Source organism: Nannospalax galili, unplaced genomic scaffold (genome assembly GCF_000622305.1).
Source record: "Nannospalax galili isolate Female #2095 unplaced genomic scaffold, S.galili_v1.0 scaffold243, whole genome shotgun sequence".
Lineage (NCBI taxonomy): Eukaryota > Metazoa > Chordata > Mammalia > Rodentia > Spalacidae > Nannospalax > Nannospalax galili.
Window position 1 is genome coordinate 2,515,078 of NW_008353490.1, and position 22,714 is coordinate 2,537,791.

The 22,714-nt window shown below is 35.4% G+C and overlaps 1 protein-coding gene across 3 annotated transcripts in view; it reads right to left on the reverse strand.

The window, feature by feature from the left end:
- Positions 1–22,714, reverse strand: part of Neto1 (neuropilin and tolloid like 1) — a 153,809-nt gene that overhangs the window by 46,925 nt on the left and 84,170 nt on the right. For all 3 annotated transcript variants that reach the window (XM_008850660.2, XM_008850659.2, XM_008850658.1), the window contains exon 7: positions 14,140–14,368. In XM_008850660.2, the coding sequence (XP_008848882.1) occupies positions 14,140–14,368 (229 nt within the window). The remainder of the gene's footprint in view (positions 1–14,139; positions 14,369–22,714) is intronic.

Sequence of the window (22,714 nt, forward strand, 5' to 3'; positions counted from 1 at the left end):
CGCTCCTGCTTGTGCAGATAGAGAGTCCAGAGGAGGATGGTGGGTGACTTCCTCTAGTTCTCTCAAGCTTATTGTTTGATACAGGGTCTCATTATGCACCTGAAGCTCAGCATTTTATCTATACTGTCTGATCAATCAGTTCCTAAGAGCAACTTTTTTCCCCAACTCCCCCATTGCTGGGGTTACAGGTATACACAGTCATGCCTGGCTTTTCTACATGAGTGCTAGGGACTTGAAGAGAGGTCCTTTTGTTTTCATAAACAGCACTCTTACCCCAAAACCAACAGGTACTATTTTTCTAGTTGATTCCTAAATACATATTGGCAGACCACAGACTATTCAAATCCCACCGAGCAGCACAGTGAATTGAAGGTGTGATCGTCTCACTGAATAATGAAAATGTCTTCAGTTTCTAATGAATTTTGCCCTTTTCTCAATAACATTGATGGGGCTGATACCAGAACATCAAAAACATCAGTTATATTATTAACAAAATATGTATTTTTAGGCATTAAACAAAAAAGGATTAAAAATTTATAGCTTGCTGCTGCCACTTTTTAGTGGTGGCATTGTAATTACAGAACAGGAGTGGTAAAAACTATAAAACATGGAGCTGGAGATATGACCCTGCAATCAAGATCACTTACTGAACAGTCATGAGAACTGGGGATTGAAATCTAGCACCCATGCAGCAAGCACAGTATCCTGTATATGCCTATCATTCTCACTCAAAGGCCCTCTTCTGGCCTCCATTTCACACAGGCATGCACAGTCTTAGACACACATGTGCAGATTCTCATTCAGACACCTACATATATGCAAAAATTTAAAATAAAAAACACATAAACAAATGTTTTCCCCAAAACAAATGGAAAGCTTTTCTGCTACCATATTGTAAACTGAAAATGGTCCTTTGACTTTGCAATTAGAATAAATAACATTTTCCTGAAAAAATGATGACCAAACTGACTCCAGAAATAGATTTTTACATCCTTCCTTCATGTCCTTGATCATCTTTGCATTTTGTTTTGAAAATCAATGTTATCCAAACTCTCTGTTCCGCTATATCTAAGTGACATTTCAAAAATCCAGCATTATCAAAGAAAGATATTTCTTAATCTCTTTTTATACTATAATAAATTTTGTTTGCAAACTTCAATTTAATCTCAGACACAATGATTGGATTCCTCTCTAACCTTGCACTAAAATTGCAAAATCCCACTGTTCTAAAAGATAATAGTAAAGAAATAAAAACATATCTTCATATCAAAATTATATGCCATGAGATAAGGTTTCTTTCCTCTAATATGGTATGAACCACATCATGATGTACCTAATCCAGTCCTCACCCCAAAAAAATTACTGTACATTTTAATGTCATCATTATGTCTGCCTTGACTCAGCTGCTGCTGATTTATTCATTGCATGCAATTAGACATCGTGATTATAATAAGGAGGATGTTGGATTGCTCCTCACTTTGGTTATTATTAGGCTGAGCACATTTGGTCCAGGGTTTATTTTGTGACTGATTTATACATGACTGCAACCACTGGTTAGTTTAGACATGTTGTTCCTATAAAGGTACAGTATTTGGCTTCACGGTTGAACATTCCAAGTTCCCTGAAAAGAGCCTTCAATAAATAAAGATTAGAGCAAAGCCTTAACAGACCACATTGCTTCACACTTGTGATTGATTGAACACCTTCAAAAGCTGACAATTGAACCTGATAATCTTCTGTCTCCATATGGTAAATGCATAACATGAGTTTTCTGTGTATGGTCTACAGGAGTCCCATTTGCAGACTCTCTTCAGACCCACACTTTAATAAAGTCTACATTACTCTAAAATATGCAAAGAAAATTCTACAACATGTCCTAAAACTATTCAATGAATAAACATATAATTCAATTTTATTTAAATTAAGGTAATCATTTTCATACAAAAACAAAAGGAACAGACTTTAAATCTAATGTATTTTTTTATTAAACTATGTATTTATGCATTTAAGACCTTCCTAGTAATTCATAGTGATACATCTTTTTTAAGAACAGACATTAGGCAGCAATGAGTTATTTTTAATTGTTGGTATAGTTATAACTATATTGATCAGTTTTCTGTTATTGTAAGTGAATATTAATTATTTCACTAAAGAATACAGTATAGATAATCTTATTTACTTGGATGTAATAGAGCACTTCAAAGAGTTTTTTCTAACTTTTAATTATTTACTAAAAGCATATGAATTCACTGTAGAAAGGGCAAAAAATAATAACCTAAAATAACTAGTATAAACTTAATTGTATTATCATCTACATATGTGTATTAGATGCACAATAGAGTCTCTGTTAAATATTTATCTGCCATATATTTGTAAAGCACATGCATTGTGTCAATTATTTTATATTAATATGCTTTCATAATTCTATTAATTTATTATGCTATGTTAATAAAGAGTAGACGTTTATCCGAGAACCATTTAACTATTTCACCAAGAATTTCCAAATCTGGCCATATGTGGTAGTGCATATCCTAAATCCCAGCTCTCTGTAGACAGAGGAGGGCAGATCTCTGTGAGTGTGAGGATAGTCCAATTTTCATAAGAGTTCCAGGCCAGCTGAGGCTTTTTAAAATACATAGTCCTCTGTGTACTATTATGTGTAGTCTTATTTCTTTTGCAACAGGTCATTTATTCTGCTTTATGATTAACTCTTATTTTCTTTATTTTCTAATAGTTCTTTTTTCTACTGCATCACAGAATTCCCATTCCTTACAGTATAAAAATAATTAACTTGCCAGCTGTTCACTTGATAGTGTTTCCCATTGTTATTCTAACAATGTTTTTATAACAATACAAATATTAAAATATTATATATTTGAATATGTGATATTTTTATCATCCATACTGTGTTTTATTTCTACTTAAGAAAAATTTGCCAGAATATGGCATATATTCAGCAATTTTCTCAGCATATTTTATGTACTGTTGATATTTATCTGTACCATCTGGTATTTATGCTACAGCAGGACATGCATAAGTAAATATTTCCTACATTAGTAAAACGTTTCTCAATATATTTAAAGCACAGCAACTTTTAATGCTGAGATATTGACGTCTACCTCATCAAACATAAGTTTACACTTTAGACTATGTCAAAACTGATTCCTTGCTGTATTGCATAAGTGCAATTGTGAAACAGAATAAACACAGTGCCTTTGTGTCTCAATAAACACCCCAAACTTGTGTTTGAAATCATCTTTCTAGAGAAAAATCTTATTGTTAAACAAATATTATCATGTTGAAATATTGAGAAAATTTATGTTTTCTTTTACTCTCTTTCAGTGATTCTTTAAACTTAAAGATTGTAACTGTGTTCATTGAATTTTCTATAACTAACAGAGCTAAAGTAGTTGGAAAGATAAGCTCAAGTAGGTGATTCTAGTTATTTGGCCTCTAGTATGGGAATGTTACAGAGTATGGAGTACTTGCACAATAACATTTAAATTATGAACTGTGTTTTTTCTTTAGGTTATTAAGATGATACAGTTGTTTAACTTACTTATTATAAAATAACAAATTTACATTAAACAGGACAAGAATGTGCTCTTTTTAAACAAGTGGCATATGAAAGGCTCTGTGTGTTTCAGTCTGGGTTAGATGATAAAAGTGAGCTCTGAACTCACAGTGCATCACTGGTAGATGGGCAGACACCCAACTAATAAAGACAAATGAGGGAGATAAAAGTACAGGAGACTAAACTTCAACTCCATAGAATACAAATTTTCAGTGGGTAATTTTCTAAAGAAGATGAGGAAGAGTCAGGCAGTTGTGGGATAAAGAGAAGGTATAAATTAACATTGTCCAGAGTGAGTAACACTTGCATTGGATATGAGTGACCTGGGTGGCACGGTACTTAACATATTCAGCAATGTGTTTCAGCTCCTTGAGCCTTACTTGTTTACTGAAGAAACAAAGAAAATAATGGAAGAAGAAAAATATCACTCTAAAAAGTTACTGATATTTGGATTCAGCTAAGAATAGTGGCTATTCTACTTTTAAGCAAAAATTGATATCACAGTAAAAACATTTATTTCCATATACTTACAGCATATCTTGTCATATTTCTCCAACTACTAAGTTATAAATATTAATATATAAACACATAGTAAAATATTAATTGCTTTAAGAATTATGTTAAAATTTACATTTAGATTGTTATAAAATTCTCCATTAGTGAGAGGAACACATATTAGCTTTCTAATACTGAGTGACATATTTCCACAGATTTTCTCATCATGTTATCATAACTCACATTTAGCATTTTGCACCTTCATGACAGAAGAACTAGGTAGGACACAAGAAGATTCTCTCCTTAGAGCCTTAGAAAGTTCAAGTGAGAAGTAAGCTTGGTTTGAAGTCACATCCAAGTTGCATCTGAGTTGCAGGAAGAACTTTGCTCTCTGAGGGCTGTAAGACTGATGTTCCTGCTTTATTTCCTGTTTCCTGATAACTGGAGAGCATTCTCAGTTCTGTGACCACTGGCAACCCCCTGCCACATGGACTTCTGTATTATGCAGCAGTTTCTCTTTATTACCAGTAATAATGGTAATAAATGAGAATGGCTTCCATGATGTATAATCCCTCTGACCTCTTTCACTCATGACTTTCAGAATTTCCATTAAATGGCAAATTAAGATTCAGCCAGACACACCTGGAACGTTTTGTTTTTGATCAACTTGAAGTCAACTGATTTTTTCCCCATGAGATGTGACATAGTTGTGGAGGGGTACCCCATCACTTTCCACAGTCTTTCTGTACTCCAGAAAAGGGCTTCATAGAGGTTTGAGCTGAAGAAAGAAGTATCGTATTCACAACAAAAGTCTGGCCAAATCCATCACTGTTCATGCTTCACCTCACACATGGAGGCAGAATGCATCCACTTCCCAGGAGTCTCACTCTGGGACACCTTGACTCAGTCTAAACTTTCATCTAAGTCATTCAGCTCAAATCCAAAATCTCATCCCTTAAATCATCTAAATATGGTGCAGATGTGGCTCTTGTATGTGATCCTTGAGGACTCTAAAGACCATCGCTGGTGTCCAGGTCTTCTCTTGGTATGGGGTCATGAAACTAAAGACGCATGCACTCTGCCCCTAAACTCCCAACACAGTGGCAGGACAGACTGAGGATTATGATTCATAAAAGAAGGAATACAGAGTAAATAGTAGTTGTATCTGTGAGGGAAAACACTGGTTATCTTCATTGTATCTCAATGTTTAGGAATAATACTCTATAGATCTTCCTTCTGTTCTCTGTCATTTATTTTTCTCATGAAGGGTAATTATATTTAAAAGCGACTAGTGTCAGTTTATTGCTGAACTCCATTAGAATTTTGAGATTCCTTTTTTGTCCCTTTTCATTTCAAATGAAGAGTATTTGCGCTAATCTTTGTCTCAAGAATCTGCTGTCCTTGCCTGAAAACCACTGAGTTTTGCTCCATTAAACTGAGACCACATGGAAAATCATTTTGAGATAGTCTTTCTTTTAGCTCCTACTGAGCTGTCTGAGGGCTAGTGTTTCATGTGGCCCACAAGGAGGTAGAGCTTTCACCTGTGAAGTGGACCTTCTTGTTACTAAATCCATTTTCCTCTGATGTTTCTGATGGTTAGACAAGCTTGTCCAGGTACCACTTCAGCTTTTTCTCTCTTTAACATATTCAGCCAGCATTTCTGACTTTTAACAGCTTCACTACCTGAAGAGGCTGGGATTGCAAAACTATCCTGTCTTAATGTTTTCTGTTGAACTGCTCTCCTTGATTTGCAACCCACCTCATGATTTTAGAATCAGCTTAAAGAAATACAGTTTCATCTCCACACTTAACTTCATTAACTCACTTCACTGCATTCTGTGTCATGAACTCTGTATGCCTTATATAGCATTTTACTGTGATTGCTGTTATTACCAAACAAGAATCTCTTTCCTCCAAGCTCTACTATGCCTTCACAGGAAGCTTTCCATGTTCACATTTCACTGTCTGTCCAAGGCAATTCAGACCTTTTCTTCCAATGATCCTCAAAATTCTTCCACCCTGTGATCACTGCCTGCTCTCAAACCATCACTGCACTGTGTTGGTTCTAGTAGAGTCAAATGCATGCTTTCTATGTAGCAATTCTCCATTTCTGGGTAACCAACTGCCAGAATCTTAAATCACCATCTATTTATTTTCACATGATTTCTGTAGGTTAGGACCCCTACCTGAGGAGCAACAGAGGTGTCAGCCGTAGCTGTGGTCTTCAACCTTGTGTCAAACATTATCTTCCTAGGTTTTTAGATTATGAGAGGATTCAGTTCCTTGGAATTGTATGACTGAGGTCCTCATTTCCTGGCTTGTTGGTAACCAGGGATATATTAGCAGTCAGCAAGGTCCCCCGTGGCTATTTGCTCTTCTCCTAGGGCAAACTGTAAACCTAACCATGTCTCACTAGTCTAAAGAGCAACCTGGTTTGGCCAGGTGTACTAAAATGGTCTTCCTTTTTAATCATCTCCTGACCAATTGATCAAGGATCCTACACCATCAGGGAATTTTTTTCCATAGAATAAGTTTATCATCCAATGACAGTGGAAGTTATTTTTAGATACTGCTCTATTGGGAGTATAACAGGATGTTTCCATAACATCTTAGTTTGCTTTCAATTGCTGTGATTAAAACACTGACCAAAGCCAACTTGGGGAGAAAATGGTTTATTTGGCTTACAAGCACAGTCCATTATCAAGGGAAGCCAAGGCAGGAAGTCAGGGCAGGAACCTGGAGCACAGACCATGGAAGATAACTGTTTACTGGCTTACTCTTCTGGCCAATGTTCAGCCTGCTTTCTGACACAATACAGGACAACCTGACCAGGGTGGCACCACCCACAGTGGGCTAAACAGGCCTTTATCACTAAACAATCAAGAAAATACCTCACAGACATGACCACAGGCCACTCCAAAATGTGTCAAGCTCACAACTAAATCTATCCAGCACACATAGTAAAAGAGCCTTTCTTTCACCTCAAAATATATGACATCAATTCTTCTTAACATGAAAATGCATAATTTTTATCGTTAAACATCTATCACTTAAACTTGATAGTACTATAAACTGATATCAAGCTACATGTACTGTCTCATTTTAGCAAATTATTGTAAAGAATTTTCATATGACCTAAAAGTGATCAGTTTTTTAAAAAAATATCTTTTACTTGCTGATCCATTAGCAACATAAATGTCCTACTTATTAATCAAGTACTGACAATTCATTGTGCAAAATTTGTGCATTAGAATGGAAGAACACTAAGAAACTCTTCAGAAGAAAAACTACTGCTGCTGATGGGATGCACTATCACAAATAAGAGTTGTGTTTGAAACCCGGAGGAAGAGTGGCTCAGCAAAGGTAGCAGGTGACTCAGTTTGAACAGGTGAGAGTCTCCAGTTTTCCAATATGGAACACAGAGTTAATCTTAAGTAAGCAGTTTTATCATAATTGGTTAGGAATAAATATACTAAAGGTTAAAATTATACTGAACACAATCATGTGATTCTTCAGGATAAGGTCAGTGACTATGGTAATCAATTAAAATATATTAAGCTGTATTATTAAAGCCACCCTGAATTGAGTCAATAAGATAAAGCAGAGTGAACCTTCAATAATTCAAATTAAGAAGCACCCAGAGCTATATTCTCTTCTACAATTTTTGATCTTTTTTTTTGAGACAGGGTCTCATCTGTAGCCCCAGCTGACCTGGAATTCGCTATGTAGACCAGGCTGGCCTTGAACTCATAGAGATCCACCTGCCTCTGTCTCCCAAGTGCTGGGATTAAAGACATGTGCCACCACGCCTGTTCTTCTATACTTTTTAAGCCTTAAAACTTTTTTACTAGTAACCTAAATATTTTACTACTGACTTTGGGATGCATTTAGTTATCAGATAAGTGAGGTTCATAGAAAATATAATCCACTTCCTTTATTTGAAGAAATCATATATTGAGATCTCTGAAGAGTGTGTTAAATTTGTTGAGAAATACAAGAGAAGTGTGCCTCTAAGAATATTAAAGAGTAAGTTATAACCCTAGATAGGCGAGAGTGTCTTTTATGTGACAGCACTGATTTTTCCTTACTATCAAGTCTCTGGATTGTAAGAGCACTATATAGGATTAGGTCAGAATGTGGGTCTTCTGAAGGAAGCTGTCACAAACAGCTGCATACACTGGCAATATCTCTGGTGAGACTGAGAACAGCCAAGTTAAAGAGTCAGCCCAGAGTCTAACTATAGTGTTCTTTCTACTTACTGGGACAAACATAGACTGACTTCTCAGCCTTAGTTGTAGGCAAATCCTTTTGCATTTTATTGATACACGATCTCCTCCTAACTAGTATAAGAATATTTCTTGTGGCAGATATGGTCGTGTAAGACAGACTACATAGCATGTTTCTAATGTTTGTGTGCAAGCTAAACATCCTCTGCAGAGAAGCCAGGTTTGATTCCGAGCAATGGAATGCCAAAATGAGATGACAATGTCAAAAATAGGCAACCACAAGCCTCCAAGGTCAACCGCCTTCTATGTACTTTCCAAACAGAAGGTTGCTTCTTTTGCCCCATCATGCACAATGTCTGGCTTCACAGTATGTACACATGTTAAAATCGTACAGTTTGCCACTGTCACATGACTATTAGACAAAAATAAAATGGTGCCTATGTGGTGCTTAACAACTGTCTGTAACTCCAATCCCAGGGAGATGTGATGCTCTCTTCTGACCTCCATGGGCATTGCATGACATGGATGTAATTACACATATGAAAGCAATACACTCAAACACACAAAAATAAAAATAATAAATAAAATTCAAAAAAGAAAAGTCTATTAATTAGAAAATGCATACAAATTAATGCCTCTACTGGTGTCCTTTAAAATCTGCTCATTTTATTTTTCTCTAATAGTCATGTGACAGTGGCAAACTATGATTTTAACATGCTTATACTATGAAACCAGATGATGTGTATGATAGGGCAAAAGAAACAATCTTCTGTTTGGAAAGTAGGTAGAATGCCACAGTGACCAGCATTGACCCTGGAGGCTTGTGGTCACCTATTTTTGTTGTTGTCGTTGTTGTCTTTAAAAAATGGGAAGCCTAGTTCAGAGCACCTCATAGGCAGTCTAGTTCAATTAAGACTCAGACATTCAATTCTTTATTGTCCTTTATTTGTTTGGGGTTTTGTTTTTGTTATTTTTAGATAAAGTTTCTCAGTAGCCACAGCTGGACTGGAACTCACTATGGACCAGGCTGGCCTGGGTCTCACAGAGATCCACTTTCCTCTACCTACCTAAGTGATGGGACTAAAGGTGTACACCACCATGCCTAGCTCCAGACATTCAATTCTTGCTTCAGTTCTACTCATAATTAATTATGTATAAGGGCGGAGATTATCTTTTCTAGACATTTTCTGGTTTTTCTTAGACTTACAAAATGTGAAGATTTGGGAAAGATAATTTCTAAAACTTCTTTTCACTCCTTTAATCCACTTGGGACCCCTAAAAAATATCATTATCTGGGTGGTCTATGATCAACAAAAATATATTTCCCACAGTTGTGGAGGCTGAAAAGTCAAACATCAAGCCACCAACAGTCAGTGTCTGAAGATAACCCACTTGCTTAGTCATAGCTGACTTCCCATTCCACCCCATATGGGAGAGAGTAAGGGGCCCTACAGAAGGTTCTTTTATAAAGAGACTGCTGTCAGCTCTGAGGACTGTACCCCAACAGGTCCTACCTCAAGAGGTCCTTTCTCTTTATTCTATTAAGTTGGGGATGAAAGTCTCAATATTAAGACTATTAGCAGATAAAACATATATTGGGTATTATACATGTAAGTATGTGTATTATTAGGCATACATCTGTTTAGGCATACAATTACATTCATATACTGTGTGATATAAACATTTTATATATTTATAGCTATCATTTGAATACTTTTTGCCCACACATGCTGGGGTTTATTTTGTATGGTGAGGTATTTGGAGGATGGAGATTTCTTTGGCTGTTTTTTAGGAGAGGAGTATTTGAGAGTTGTTTAATGGTTAAAGAGTCATCATCAGGAAGGAGCTACATCTTTTAATCTAGGGGTGGCTCCATATGAAAGACAAGAGACAGCAGCCATGTACTTACATGTACACACATATCCCCACACATATTCAGGCACATACACACACACACACACACACACACACACACACACACACAGAGCAATCCATTGCCATATGATGCTATGTGCAAATTTGGGCGTTCTATCAGCAATTCAACCATCACCATAGTAGCCCTAGACTCTATACCTCAATAGTCTTAAACCCAAATTTGCATTTTTTCTATATAATATATACAGTTTATATATACTGTGTTACTAGAAGCAAAATAACAGAATAATACACTATGAATAACAACCAGGTCACCATTAATATTAACAATGCAATTCCAAATTTTCTCTGGAGACTATGGTGATAAAGCAATGCCAGGTGAGGAAACTGAAGTTTTATCAATAAAGTTATTTTGTTTCCTACATAGGAACTGTAAGATGTTTTTAAACTGTCCTTTTCTAAAATTGAATTCCCCTCCGTGATTTCTTAAAATGCCACCATATCTTATCTGGTATGCCATGGTTCTAATGAACAAAGCAGCCTCTCAAGACGTCTCACTGCCCGACGACTTCTCACACTAGTAGAACACGATAGGATTCTGAACAATATTAATCCATGAAGGAAAGCAAAACACCATGAGAAAAATCTTCAGAAATGAGTTAATCTACTTAGGATGCTAAAGCAAAATACCATCTTCTTGATAGTTTACAAGCAAGAGGTGTTTGGTTTTGCACAATTCTAGAATTTAGGATGTTCAAGATTGAGGTATCAACAGATTCTGTGTCAGGTTACAATCCTGTTCATAGATGGAACCATCCCACTATATTTTCCCTGGATGGATAGGGGTAGAGTCATTCTCTCAGCACACTGTCCTTAGGACCGAAGTCCATTCATGAAGATTCTGCCTTCGTAATCTAATCATTTCAGAAAGACCCTGCCTCCTAATTGAATAACAGTGGTTATTTAATTTTCAACTAAACATTTCAAAGGATTTATTGAAATCACCCAACTTTGCTTGACAAAGTGACCACACTTTGAGCAACAATGAAGTATATTCAGCATAGTAGCAAACATAACTCAGAACATACACCAAATATTTAGTGAGAGTCTACTGAACATTTGAATCAGAGACTGATCATTCATCATCATAGTAGAGTAGCCATCATATAATGCAGAAACATAATGGGCTTGGTGGCCTTTATTCCTATGCTGACAGAGCATCCTGTATCCTATGGATTGTTCACTGAATGATTCCAGTAGTTCGTAGTCATGGAAAGTGAAATGCTACATTTTCTTTTAACTAGACTTGTGTGATAGGTGCATAGTATGATATAATGCACCATTCTTAAAATTAATGTAAGTTTATAGAGACTTCTAGAATTTAATATCCATTTTAGAGTTAAAAGGGATCTGAGATGCCAGCTGCTTTTGCCTCTTTTCCCACATACATGTCTCCAAGACCAACCTTGTTTGTTGAACAATCATATCCTCTAACAGTATTTGTTCACTTATTCTAACTCATCCTTCATGTTCTCCTAAATTGTACTCAGAAGTATTCTGATAGTTTTCAAATAATGATCTTACCTTGAAGGCATTAACTCGTACCACACCAGATATCCTAAGTAGTTATCAAATTTTGAACAAGAACAATAACAACAGGAAACCTTTAAGACAGCTTTTCTTTTCTTTGGCACTTATCATAACTTAGGAAGGCCCTGAATCTTTTCAAGCATTTCCAGCTGATTAGTTTCTATTTGGAAATTCCAAAGAGTGAACTATGTGATTTTTATTTTGATCACTGGGTCATTCCATGAGCTTGATGTCATCTTTGTACAATTATTGCCCATTTCTTAGTTATGCAGTTCAATACATTTTCACATATAATGAAAGTACAGGTTCATATTACATTTGAATAAAATGAAATCTTGAAGTTTATCATTTATTTGGTGATTTAAATGTAGCAATATATTTTTTATCCTTGTTAAATTTTATACTGAAGTAGATAAAATTGCAGATTTTCATATAATTTAAAAATAAAATAGCTTATGATTCCATAATTTTGCAATTTAAATTAGGTAGGAAATCTGAGTAAGTTATTATCCAAAACTTAAAAAAACACTGAAAAAAATCATCACACTGGGGGGTTAGTGAGATGGCTCAGCATTTAAAGAGGGTCTTGCCACTACCACACAACCTTGTGACTTGAGTTTGATCCCTGGAAGGAAAGAACTGATTCCACAACGTTGTCCTCATGACTTCTTCAAGTATGCTGTGACATGCATGTTCACATGCACAGATCATGCACACAGACACACACACAAAAAATTAATGATAGGATTTAAACAACTGTCATACAATAACATAAAATATTAGCTCATCAACATGCATATTACCTGAGTTTTTCCTTTTGCAGTAAAAATACTTAATATTCATTTTCAGTGTTCTCAAGAACAAAATATATCATGGTCAGGTAGTGTTAACCATTCTATATTGGATATATACTCTAGAATAGCATGTCATACGTGATAAATATATAACTTTTTATGTCAATCAAAATAATAATAGAAAGTATTCAGGCTGGGCATGGTGGCGTATGCCTTTAATCCCAGCACTCAGGAGGCAGAGGCAGGCAGATCTCTGTGAGTTCGAGGCCAGCCTGGTCTCATTGGTGAATCCAGGACAGCTGGGGCTACAGAGAGACACTGTCTCAAAAAGACAAAAAAGAAAGTATTCAGGTCAAATTGATTAAGATCACAGAGTTAATGTCAACTGTATTTTGCAATGAATTCAAATAGTAACTAATACTTTTAAAATGCAGTTTCTTGACACCTCTCACCTTAATCATATTACACTGAATGTAGCTGAGCAATTGGTAAAGAAATATCAAAAATGTTATCCTTCACTAAGAATGTCTTCATATTCTAATCAAGAAAAAATGGTGAGAATATTTTCAAATACCTTAATGAAATAAAGAACCAAGACCTCCAACATTTAAATCAACCACTGAAATGAAGACAAGGATTTCAACACGTTTAAATTTGACTCAAATCTTGGCAAAAAAGCTAACTCACTTGTAGACCATGTTACTATTTAGAAAGATGAAATGACATTCAAGGATCCTGGTGTCCTGGAATTCCCCAATTGAGTAGTTTAAAGCCAAAGTTATGTATTTGTTATATAAGAGTTGTATAAATAATTAGGAATTGCCAATTAAAGGAATATTGACCACTGTGTTACTGACACTGAGATGTCCTTGAAACAGCAAAACTTTTTTTATCATTTCCATTTAAACAAAAATACAATTTCAAAATACAAGGGTCTTATTTTTTAAAGCTGAATTTCTTGGGATTCTTTTTTCATTTGAATACATATTTGAAATACGAAATAAAGTTCTTTATGAATATCCCAATACATCCCCTATACATCTCATTATTTGTTGAAGTATGATTTTCTAAAACTGTTGTATTTTGCAGTAACTTTATCCATCATCATATTACTATTTTCTGAATTTTCTTCTGTTCTGTCTTCCCAAGCAATTCTCTCTTACCTTAGATTACTGGTGGCACTACGGTCACTGATGAATTCAAATTAAGGGGGACGGCAAGCAAGCTTGCAGGAGTTAAACTACAAAATATTTCTTTGTTCATTCTTTTACTATTTAAGCTCAAACCGCTTCAGAAGCTGCTGTGCCACTTTTTGTTTTATAAGAGCTAAACCAAAATCTCCAGCAAAAGAGAGTGCCCTTGCTTAAGCAAAGCAACGATGCATACATTGAAGTAAGTCCTCCAAATGTACTATATCGCTAGAACTTCTCAGTGGATCAAACTGAAGGAAAAGGCATCTCAGAAGTGTTAACTTATTATGGAACACCCTGCTGTGCCCAGGCTGCAAGAAGAAAACCCCATTAACAGCTATTGAGACCTGTATCCTAGGATGCTTCCGAAGGACAGTCAAGTGAGGGAATCTTACGTTCTTGAAAGGATGTGAAGAGCATCTGAAACCTGCTGTTACGACTGCCCTCATCTGCCCACATACGGATCACCCCGAGGCCTGTGCGTAGCATCACATCATTGGCCACCGTGCTGCAGAACTTGGCCTTCAAGTCCTCCACCGAGCTGCTTCCATCATACACAGCCACGAAGTTCCTTTTGCATTCGTTTGAATTCTGCATCTCGTAGTCCAAGAATCGTAAGTAAATCTATAAAACAAAGACCAAAAAAAAAAAAAAAAATCTTCACTTCAAAAAATGTGAAGCAGAAAGTTCCAGAACTTGCTTCTCTTTTTCAGTCTCACAAGACAGTCTTGATTGCAATCAGCCCCATTATTTCCCCCGTGTGAATAGCAGGAAGATGTACAAGTGAGAAACAAATTATGTTTAATATTTTTGTCAAATGTTATTATGCTTTTTTTCACTGAAATGTAGCATTTCCTTTAGCTGAATATTTTTGCCCAAATGATCCTGATGTCATCTTATAATTTATCTGAATTCATTTATTAGTTTTCAGAATTATGTTTTATTTTGATTAAGAAAGTCTATAGTACATTCTTGTTAAGTGCAGGGTCTGCCTTGATCTTCAAATAATATATAAACAGAGAGGACTGGAGAGATGGCTCAGCAGCTAAGAGCACTGGCTGTTCTTGCAGAAGAACTGGGTTCCAATCCCAGCACACACATGGTGATTAACAACACTTTGTAACTCCAGGGGTGCACTTGCATACATGCAAACGTACACATAAAAATGTATATAAAGAAATAATTTATAGTATTGAATGAAAAGAAAAAATGATATTAAAAGATACTTCTGATTTCAGTTTGTTTAGATTTTTTAACAAATACAATGTCTCATTTTGTGGTACAGCATTTAAAAAATTTTAAGGCCAAGCTAGACTATGGATATTCTCATCATAATAAAAATCAAGTCATTTAGCTAAATCTTCATAAATAAAGACTAAATTAGCATTTAACGAGCATGATGTATTGTGCAATCCACTTCATATGTCACTTTAAATATTCCAAGCAATTCTTTAGGTGACTCACATGTTACCATACCAGCTATGACAACTCAGGCTCACATAGTATAAACTGCAATTAAGATTGAAGTCTCTGACTCCCTAGTCCACAGTCTTTCCTCAAGGACACACTGCTTCTAATACACTGGTTCTTGATCCAGAGACATCATTTGACTATGTTCCAGTGTGTATTCAGAATCACAAGTGACTGACTCCAACAGAAATCAGATACAGAGAAGTTGTTTGTCTATTCACCAAGCCATGCAGCAAAATTCACAGCCTGGAGTCTTAGTTGGTCACAGATTATTCAAAACATCGTGGAAATAATGGTGAGCAACAGAATGAAGCATTGAAAACTTGTGTGGATGAAATCATGCCACCAATGTAGATTCCAAAATTATAGGAATACATACAGAAAAAGCAAGCAAAAGCGTAGGTGGTACAAAAGGGATATCTGAACTATAACTGACTCCTTTGCACACATATCAAATAAGTGCTTGCCTACATTCTATTTCTAAGCTTTCATATCTATAGGCTACTTCCATTAAATTTATTTTATCCAGCATGACTGCACACTAAAGGTATACATTTAATTATAAATCATCAGTTTCATCCTTCTATATTCTTTTTCTACTGTCAAAAATTAGGCAGTTCATAAGACAGCTTTTCTCCATACTTGGCCCTATCTACTCAAAATTTCACTATTTCAGTAAATATAAATGTATCCTTTTCCCTCCATGTTAACAAACTAGACACTAGTCCCTATTATTTTCACCCACAAATTCATTGTTTTCTCTGCCCCTGAAGCAAAGTATTTTCACAGTCTCCTAACCAGCTTGGGTATTTGCCAAGTTCAGTCTCTGCAAGGTTTTATAAGGTCCAACCCAGCCAAAGCAATATTTTCAAGCACAAAATAAATAATCATAACCAAAATTCCAAATGACACATAACAAAAATATTGAAAAGCTATGATCTGACACAGTTCTTTCCTTTTATCTCCCAGCACTATTCATTTATTCTATAAACCCTAAGATTTATGCTCAAGGCATGGCTTCTACTTGAAGAAGCTTGTCTCTATGTTATATAGCAAATACTTCCTGATGTATCAAGGTCTAGTTCAAGTTCTATATAACCAGGAAAGACCTTCTGACTTGACCCACTCCCTAGATCTAGCAGAACATCTATCTTTTTATGCCTTTATGGTAAATTAGGATTTTGAACATAACTAAATCAAGTGCTCCAGAAGAGGTCAGTTAGAGGGCAATATTTTCATATTCTAACTGCTAAGACATATTTTACCCATTTCAAACACTCCATAACAATCTATGTAACTGTGAAAAGCTAACTTGAAGTTCTGTTTTCTTTAATGGCTTCATTTGTTTAGCATTCATCAAATATTTATTAGACAAGTTCATCAGACATTTTTAAGTGTTATAAATAATGATAATTGTGCAGTCGTTTTATTGTTTATAGTAAGATTTATTTCTCAAAACATAGCATGACATAGATCTAAACTATATAAAACTATAAGACAATAGCTTGTAGCTTCTTGGGAAACTGTAAATAAACTGGTAGCCCATGCAAGGACATCCTGAATTAACCTTGAGAAGGAAGAACAAAAACAGAAAAATATGTGGAAATGAATGGGATTGAAGGAAGCAGAGAGCTGGAATAGCCCTCTGATTTTCATGCAAGAAAGTTTTCATATGTAGGTTTTCTGCAACATTTCAATCAGAAGTTATCCTAACATTTTTCTTAACATTTCCAACTATTCTGATGTGGATCTTTGTTATCTATTTATCACCTTATAAATCATGCAGTCCAGGGATGTCTCCACAGTTCCCCAAGTCCAGGCTATTGCTTATATGAGTCCATCAATAGGCCATCATTACTCCCATCATTCATTTGGAATTTATTATTCTAAAGATTAGACAATATGCCTAAAAGTATCCACAGTATACCATAATTGTCCACATTAAGAAAGTATTTGCAGGCTGGAGAGCTGGTTTAGTGCTTAAGAACACTAGCTGTTCTTGCAGAGGACCCGAGTTCAATTCCCAGCACCCACATGGTAGCTAACAATTGTCCATAAGTCTAGTTCCAGGGGATCCAACAGCTTGTTCTGTCCTCCGCAGGCATTGCATGACACGGGCACACTTACCTACATGCAGGCAATACATTCATACACATAAAATAATAAATAAAATATTTTTTAAAAGTATTTGCATTGTTTTACTAGATGGTCATGTCAAGCTGCCTTCTAAATATTCATATTTATATTCATAATTTGTCCTGTTCTCAACCTTGGTCAGAGAACTTATTGCACTGAGTAGTAGAAAATGCAGTGAAGTGTTACTGTTTAAAGTGCTGAGAATAAGTGACTGTGAGTGCTTGTCCATACCTGGGGCATTTGTATTAACCCTTCTCTGCCCCAGGCTCAGGGAACATTACAGAAGAATGGACGTGCTGGGGGTTGGGGAGGAGTTTTGGGAAATGCTGATCTTTGGACATGACATGGTTGTTGCATACATGAATTCACAACAGCTGTTGTTCCCTACACAAAATCCACTCAAGATGAAGCTGATTGGAGAGGGGCTCCCAAGACCCACCCCCAGCTAAGCAGATATTGACAACAGATGAACAGGAAGAGAGAGAGAGAGAGAGAGAGAGAGAGAGAGAGAGAGAGAGAAGAGAACAATTTTGCTTTAGAATGTAGCCACTTATAGGTTCTTCAAGCCTCTGTGAATGTCTTAACATCACTGTGCATATGGGCAGGACTACCTGTCCTTAGTGGGTGAAATAAGTAAAGAAATATAAAAGTTAATAAGAAATTGGGAAGGAGATATGGAGAGATTCTGGTGGGGGGTAGTTGAGGGTTAGATTGAGGAATGAATGTGATCAAGATACATTATATAAATGCATGAAACTTTCAAAGAATAGATAAAAATTTAAAAAGAAAGGATAAACCTGTAAAATGTTCAATCTTCCAAGTTTTCTCAAGCACAGTATGCTGTTTACAAATATTCAAGTGCATTATTTTTATAAAGAAAAATGTTTCAAGTGATTTTCATTACAAAGCTCGAATGAGGAATTAAACCTAACTTGCTTAAGGAAAATAGCAAAATCAATGTGTGTGCTTTAAATAAGAATTTTCAACTCTAGTATTTAGAGTATATTCATCATATTGCTTTGCCCTTTTCTGACTAAAATTCAACAATATGAAAGTTCTATAAAAGTTAAACTAAAACCTGCTTATTGTAAGCAAAATTGTCAAATGCACAAAAAATGAAATATATACTTGCATTATAAAACACTGTGGGATGTATCTAGCATATTTTATCAGTCTTCTAAAGAATACGCAAATTCAATAGAAAATATACAAACTTACCAACACAAAAATAAGCTTTCATCTCAGTAATTGTACAGAGTTATAAAAAATACTATGGAATCACAGAAAGAAAATTATCGAGTTAAAATAACTGACTAATTCAAAAAAGAAAGCAAGTTGGTCTTCTATTTTTTAGGCCCAAATATTTCAGTGACTTGAAGCATCTGACCACATTTCCAGTTTCTTACTCTTCAGGTAGAAACACAGATTGGAAGAGTAACTTATTATGAGAAGGGAGTTTGTACAGTGTGCTTAAAATATTGACCCTACATTAATACTTAATCCAGTTCCCTAAGCAATAATAGATTAGTACTCTAATTGTTAAAGAAACCTGAGGCTTAGAAAAATCAAGTCACGTTTTCAATGTGACACGGGCCTTTTAGCATCGCATTGGTTTTATACTCAGATCTACATGACACCCACCTCTTCATTATCCTCATTGACATGTTGTCCCAGCTTATAGAAGTTTAGAGAAAATGTTCACTGACATATTTAATAAAGTTATCTTAAAGAAGATAGACTTTGACAAAATAAGAAATCAAACACACAATATAAAGCAAACCACTTCCATTTTCCCAAACTAACTAGGAAATACACTAAGACATAACAAATTCATAGATCATAATTGTGTCCCTTTGAAATAAATGGCTGCTTTAAAACTCTTTAAAAATGGTCTGTTTATATATATATTTAGGTACTGCTATGGTTAGAAAATCAGTTTGCATATTTGGTCCAAGCTTTGCCATTTGACATGTCTGGGGTGTTTCTACATTTCTCTAAGATTTGAGCATGTCTGTGATGGAGAGTGATAGGTAAAATCTACAATCTAAGGACCCTTGCATTTCTCAGAGGCATTCTCTATGCACGGAGCTCTGTTCACAGAGGAAGTGAAGAACTACTCTCACTAGGTTTTGCATGAACAATTGCAAAACACTTAGGATTCTTTTTAACTATTTTTGTATTCCAAAGAGAATAAAACATAGGAGTATGGCATTTGCTTCACTGGATCCACATCCCTATAATTGCTAAATCCATCCAGAGAAAGTCATCTGGCTTTTCCTCAGTAGCTGTTGATGTCTGTCATCTAACTGCTCTCCCTGCTGTTTCTAAGATTTCTTTAAGAACTTGGATGGCCAACAGACTCCCATAAATATTGGTCAAAACCAAACCATGACTGCTTGTTCCTTTGTGTATATTTCTGAGAATATACTTAATTATTTTTTTATGTATGAAGAGAAAGAAAAAAATTCATAATGACTGAAATAATACCTGTGTCTTTTTAATTCAGTGAGCTTTTAAAATTTTTAACTATTATAACTCAAGTGTAGTCTGCTCAACATTTTGTGGAAATATCTTTTTCTTACAAAATGCATCCAAGGGCATGAGAAATAACTCAGCAGTTAAGAGCACTTACTGCCCTTGCAAAGGACTTGAGTTCAGTTCTCAACACTCAGATCCAACGACTCACACCACCTATAACTCCAGGTCCAGAGGATCAGACTGCTTTTTCTGTCCCTGAAAGCACCTGAACTCATGTGCACATATACACAGAGAGACGCATAATTAAAAATAAATGAAATCTTTTAAGAAGAAAACTAATCCAAGTGAAAAAAAATGTGCATCTACTGTATCCATGCATTCAATTAAATTAAGATATCTTTCACTAAATAGTTTCTATTTTAGGATTAGAATGGGCACCTCATCAGCATAGGACTTGTGCCACAATAATGCCAATGAGGGGAATTATTTAAGGTAACAAATAAAAAGAAGAAAGAAAAAAAACTCTTTAGTCCCTCTGTGATGGCAAAGAGAAAATGATAAACAGAATCATATATAACTCTGGTGAAATAGTCAGATTCAAATCTCTCCTCAGTGAATCATTTCGATGCATTCTTCTTTTTAATCAATCACAGAGTTGGAGCTGACAGGATGATTTATTGAACAAGACATGGGAAACTTCAGAACATATAAACCATTTCCAGTAGCATCTATTTTCCAAATTGCACTAATATGGAAGGCAGCATTCTTATTTACATGCAAAGCAAACAAATTTAGCTGAACTCACTAAGTAGTGTATTTATAAACAAATTTGAATACCAACTACTCAACCAGATACCTCTCCTGGTGTCATAATGACAAGTGAAAGCAAACACTGAGACAATTGTTTAAGACTCAACAATTTTTTCCACAATATGCAAAAATTAATTCTGACACTGTCTGAATACTAAGCATGATTTCAAGACTACTGGACATTTCTATATTAAAATAATATTCTAAAAGCATAGTCTGGGATGTTATGGTTGCTGTTTTATTTGTGATTGGACATGTCAGGATTATACTAGATAGACCATTACATGAATTTGAAGGGTAGAAATATCTCCATTGGGAAAATATAAATAATAGTTTCTGAAATATTAAAAGAAACTCACTCAACAATATACCTTAGCACAATATTATTAAAGTGATTTTCAGATAGGCATAGAGAAATATCAAAACACTTAAATTCCCTTTCAGAAGTCCTCTAAATTCTCACATTATAAAAATATTACATTTATAAATGTTGAACTATAATCTCTTTGTTATGTAATAAGTACATATTTTATGATTTTTATTCTCATTTGGGAGATAATGAAAACAGACACAACTCGTAGAATCTTTATACTTTTCCTTGTATTCAATTATAGTCACGACCTGAGTATGTTGCATTGATATTCTATCATTTCATAAGACATCACCTCAAAGTTAGTAGCATTAAAACAGATGCATTCGTTATTGTATATTCTACATACTAAAAGGACTATAGATCTAGATTTAACTTTCTTTTCTTTTTTAAATGATATTTTCTTTATAATTTTTATTTTATATGTATGAGAGTATTGTCTGCATATAAGCGTACCAGTGTCATGTAATGCCCCTGGAGGTCAGAAGAGGGTGTCAGGTCCCCAGGCACTGGAGTTAAGTATGGTTGCTAGCCACCATGTTCCTGCTGGGAAATGAATCTGGGTCCTGTGCAAGAGCAGCCACTGCTCTTAACTGCTGAGCCACCTGTCCAGCCCCCTTATTCTAAGTCTGAATTTCCAGGTTCTTGCTGTTTCAAGATCAACACTACTGTGGTCCTGATGGCTGCTACCAAGGCCAGCTTCACACCCAGAAAGGGTTTCTGGACTTCTGAGTCTCTGACATACCTTTTTTTCCACCCTGCCTAATGAATAGAGAAAGCTCTGCTTTAAAGGGCTGTGTGAGTGGATCAGGCTCAGCTGGGCAATCTCTCTTTGCTCAGGATTACCTGATTGGCAGTTTCCCTAGAATTCTCAAACACTGTCCAGCAATTTATTTTAGTATATCAAAATGTGTCTATTTTTCCATATTCACAAAACAAGAACTGGTGCTGGAAATTATCAATATCCTCTTTAGATTTTCCTTCCACATTTATGGTCATAATATAAATAATGCCAACATATTTTTCTTAGGAAAGGCTGAATTATTTTTCATCTTTGGGTATTGATTTGATAATAGCTTTGCTCACATCTTTTTGAATTTGGTAACAAATTTAAATTTAATTTTAAATATGAAAAAGCTAAAGCTTTAATCTCCCAAAACATTAATTAGTCACCATCCTGGCACATGTTCTGTTGGTTTTGAGTCTATCTCTTATCACATTTTAACAAACTCGATCATTTTCCTGAATATTGCGGTTCAGTGATACCAAACTCTCCCAGGAGTACTGAGTTATTGCTCTTGCTCTGGCTCTGCTGCTAGTTAGCCAAATGTTTGAGCTATTCCATATCACAGATCCATGGGAATTTGGTCTGAACAGGACTTTCATATGATATCTGCCAAAATTACTTGATTTTTAATTATTATACAACATCCTTGCCAAACTCTGCTCTCATTCCACCCCTGGAATATCATTTGTTCTCCATTAAGAACACAAAAGGTTTCAGTATATTAAAGTTAATATCATTCCTATTATCTCTAGTTTTTTTTTTTTTTTAAGTGCATTTCGAGCCAGGCATGGTGGCACACACCTGTAGTCCCAGCACTTGGGAGGCAGAGTCAGGAGGATCTCTGTGAGTTCAAGGCCAGCCTGTTCTACATAGTGAGTTCCAGGACAGCTGGGGCTAGAAGGAGACCCTGCTTCAAAAA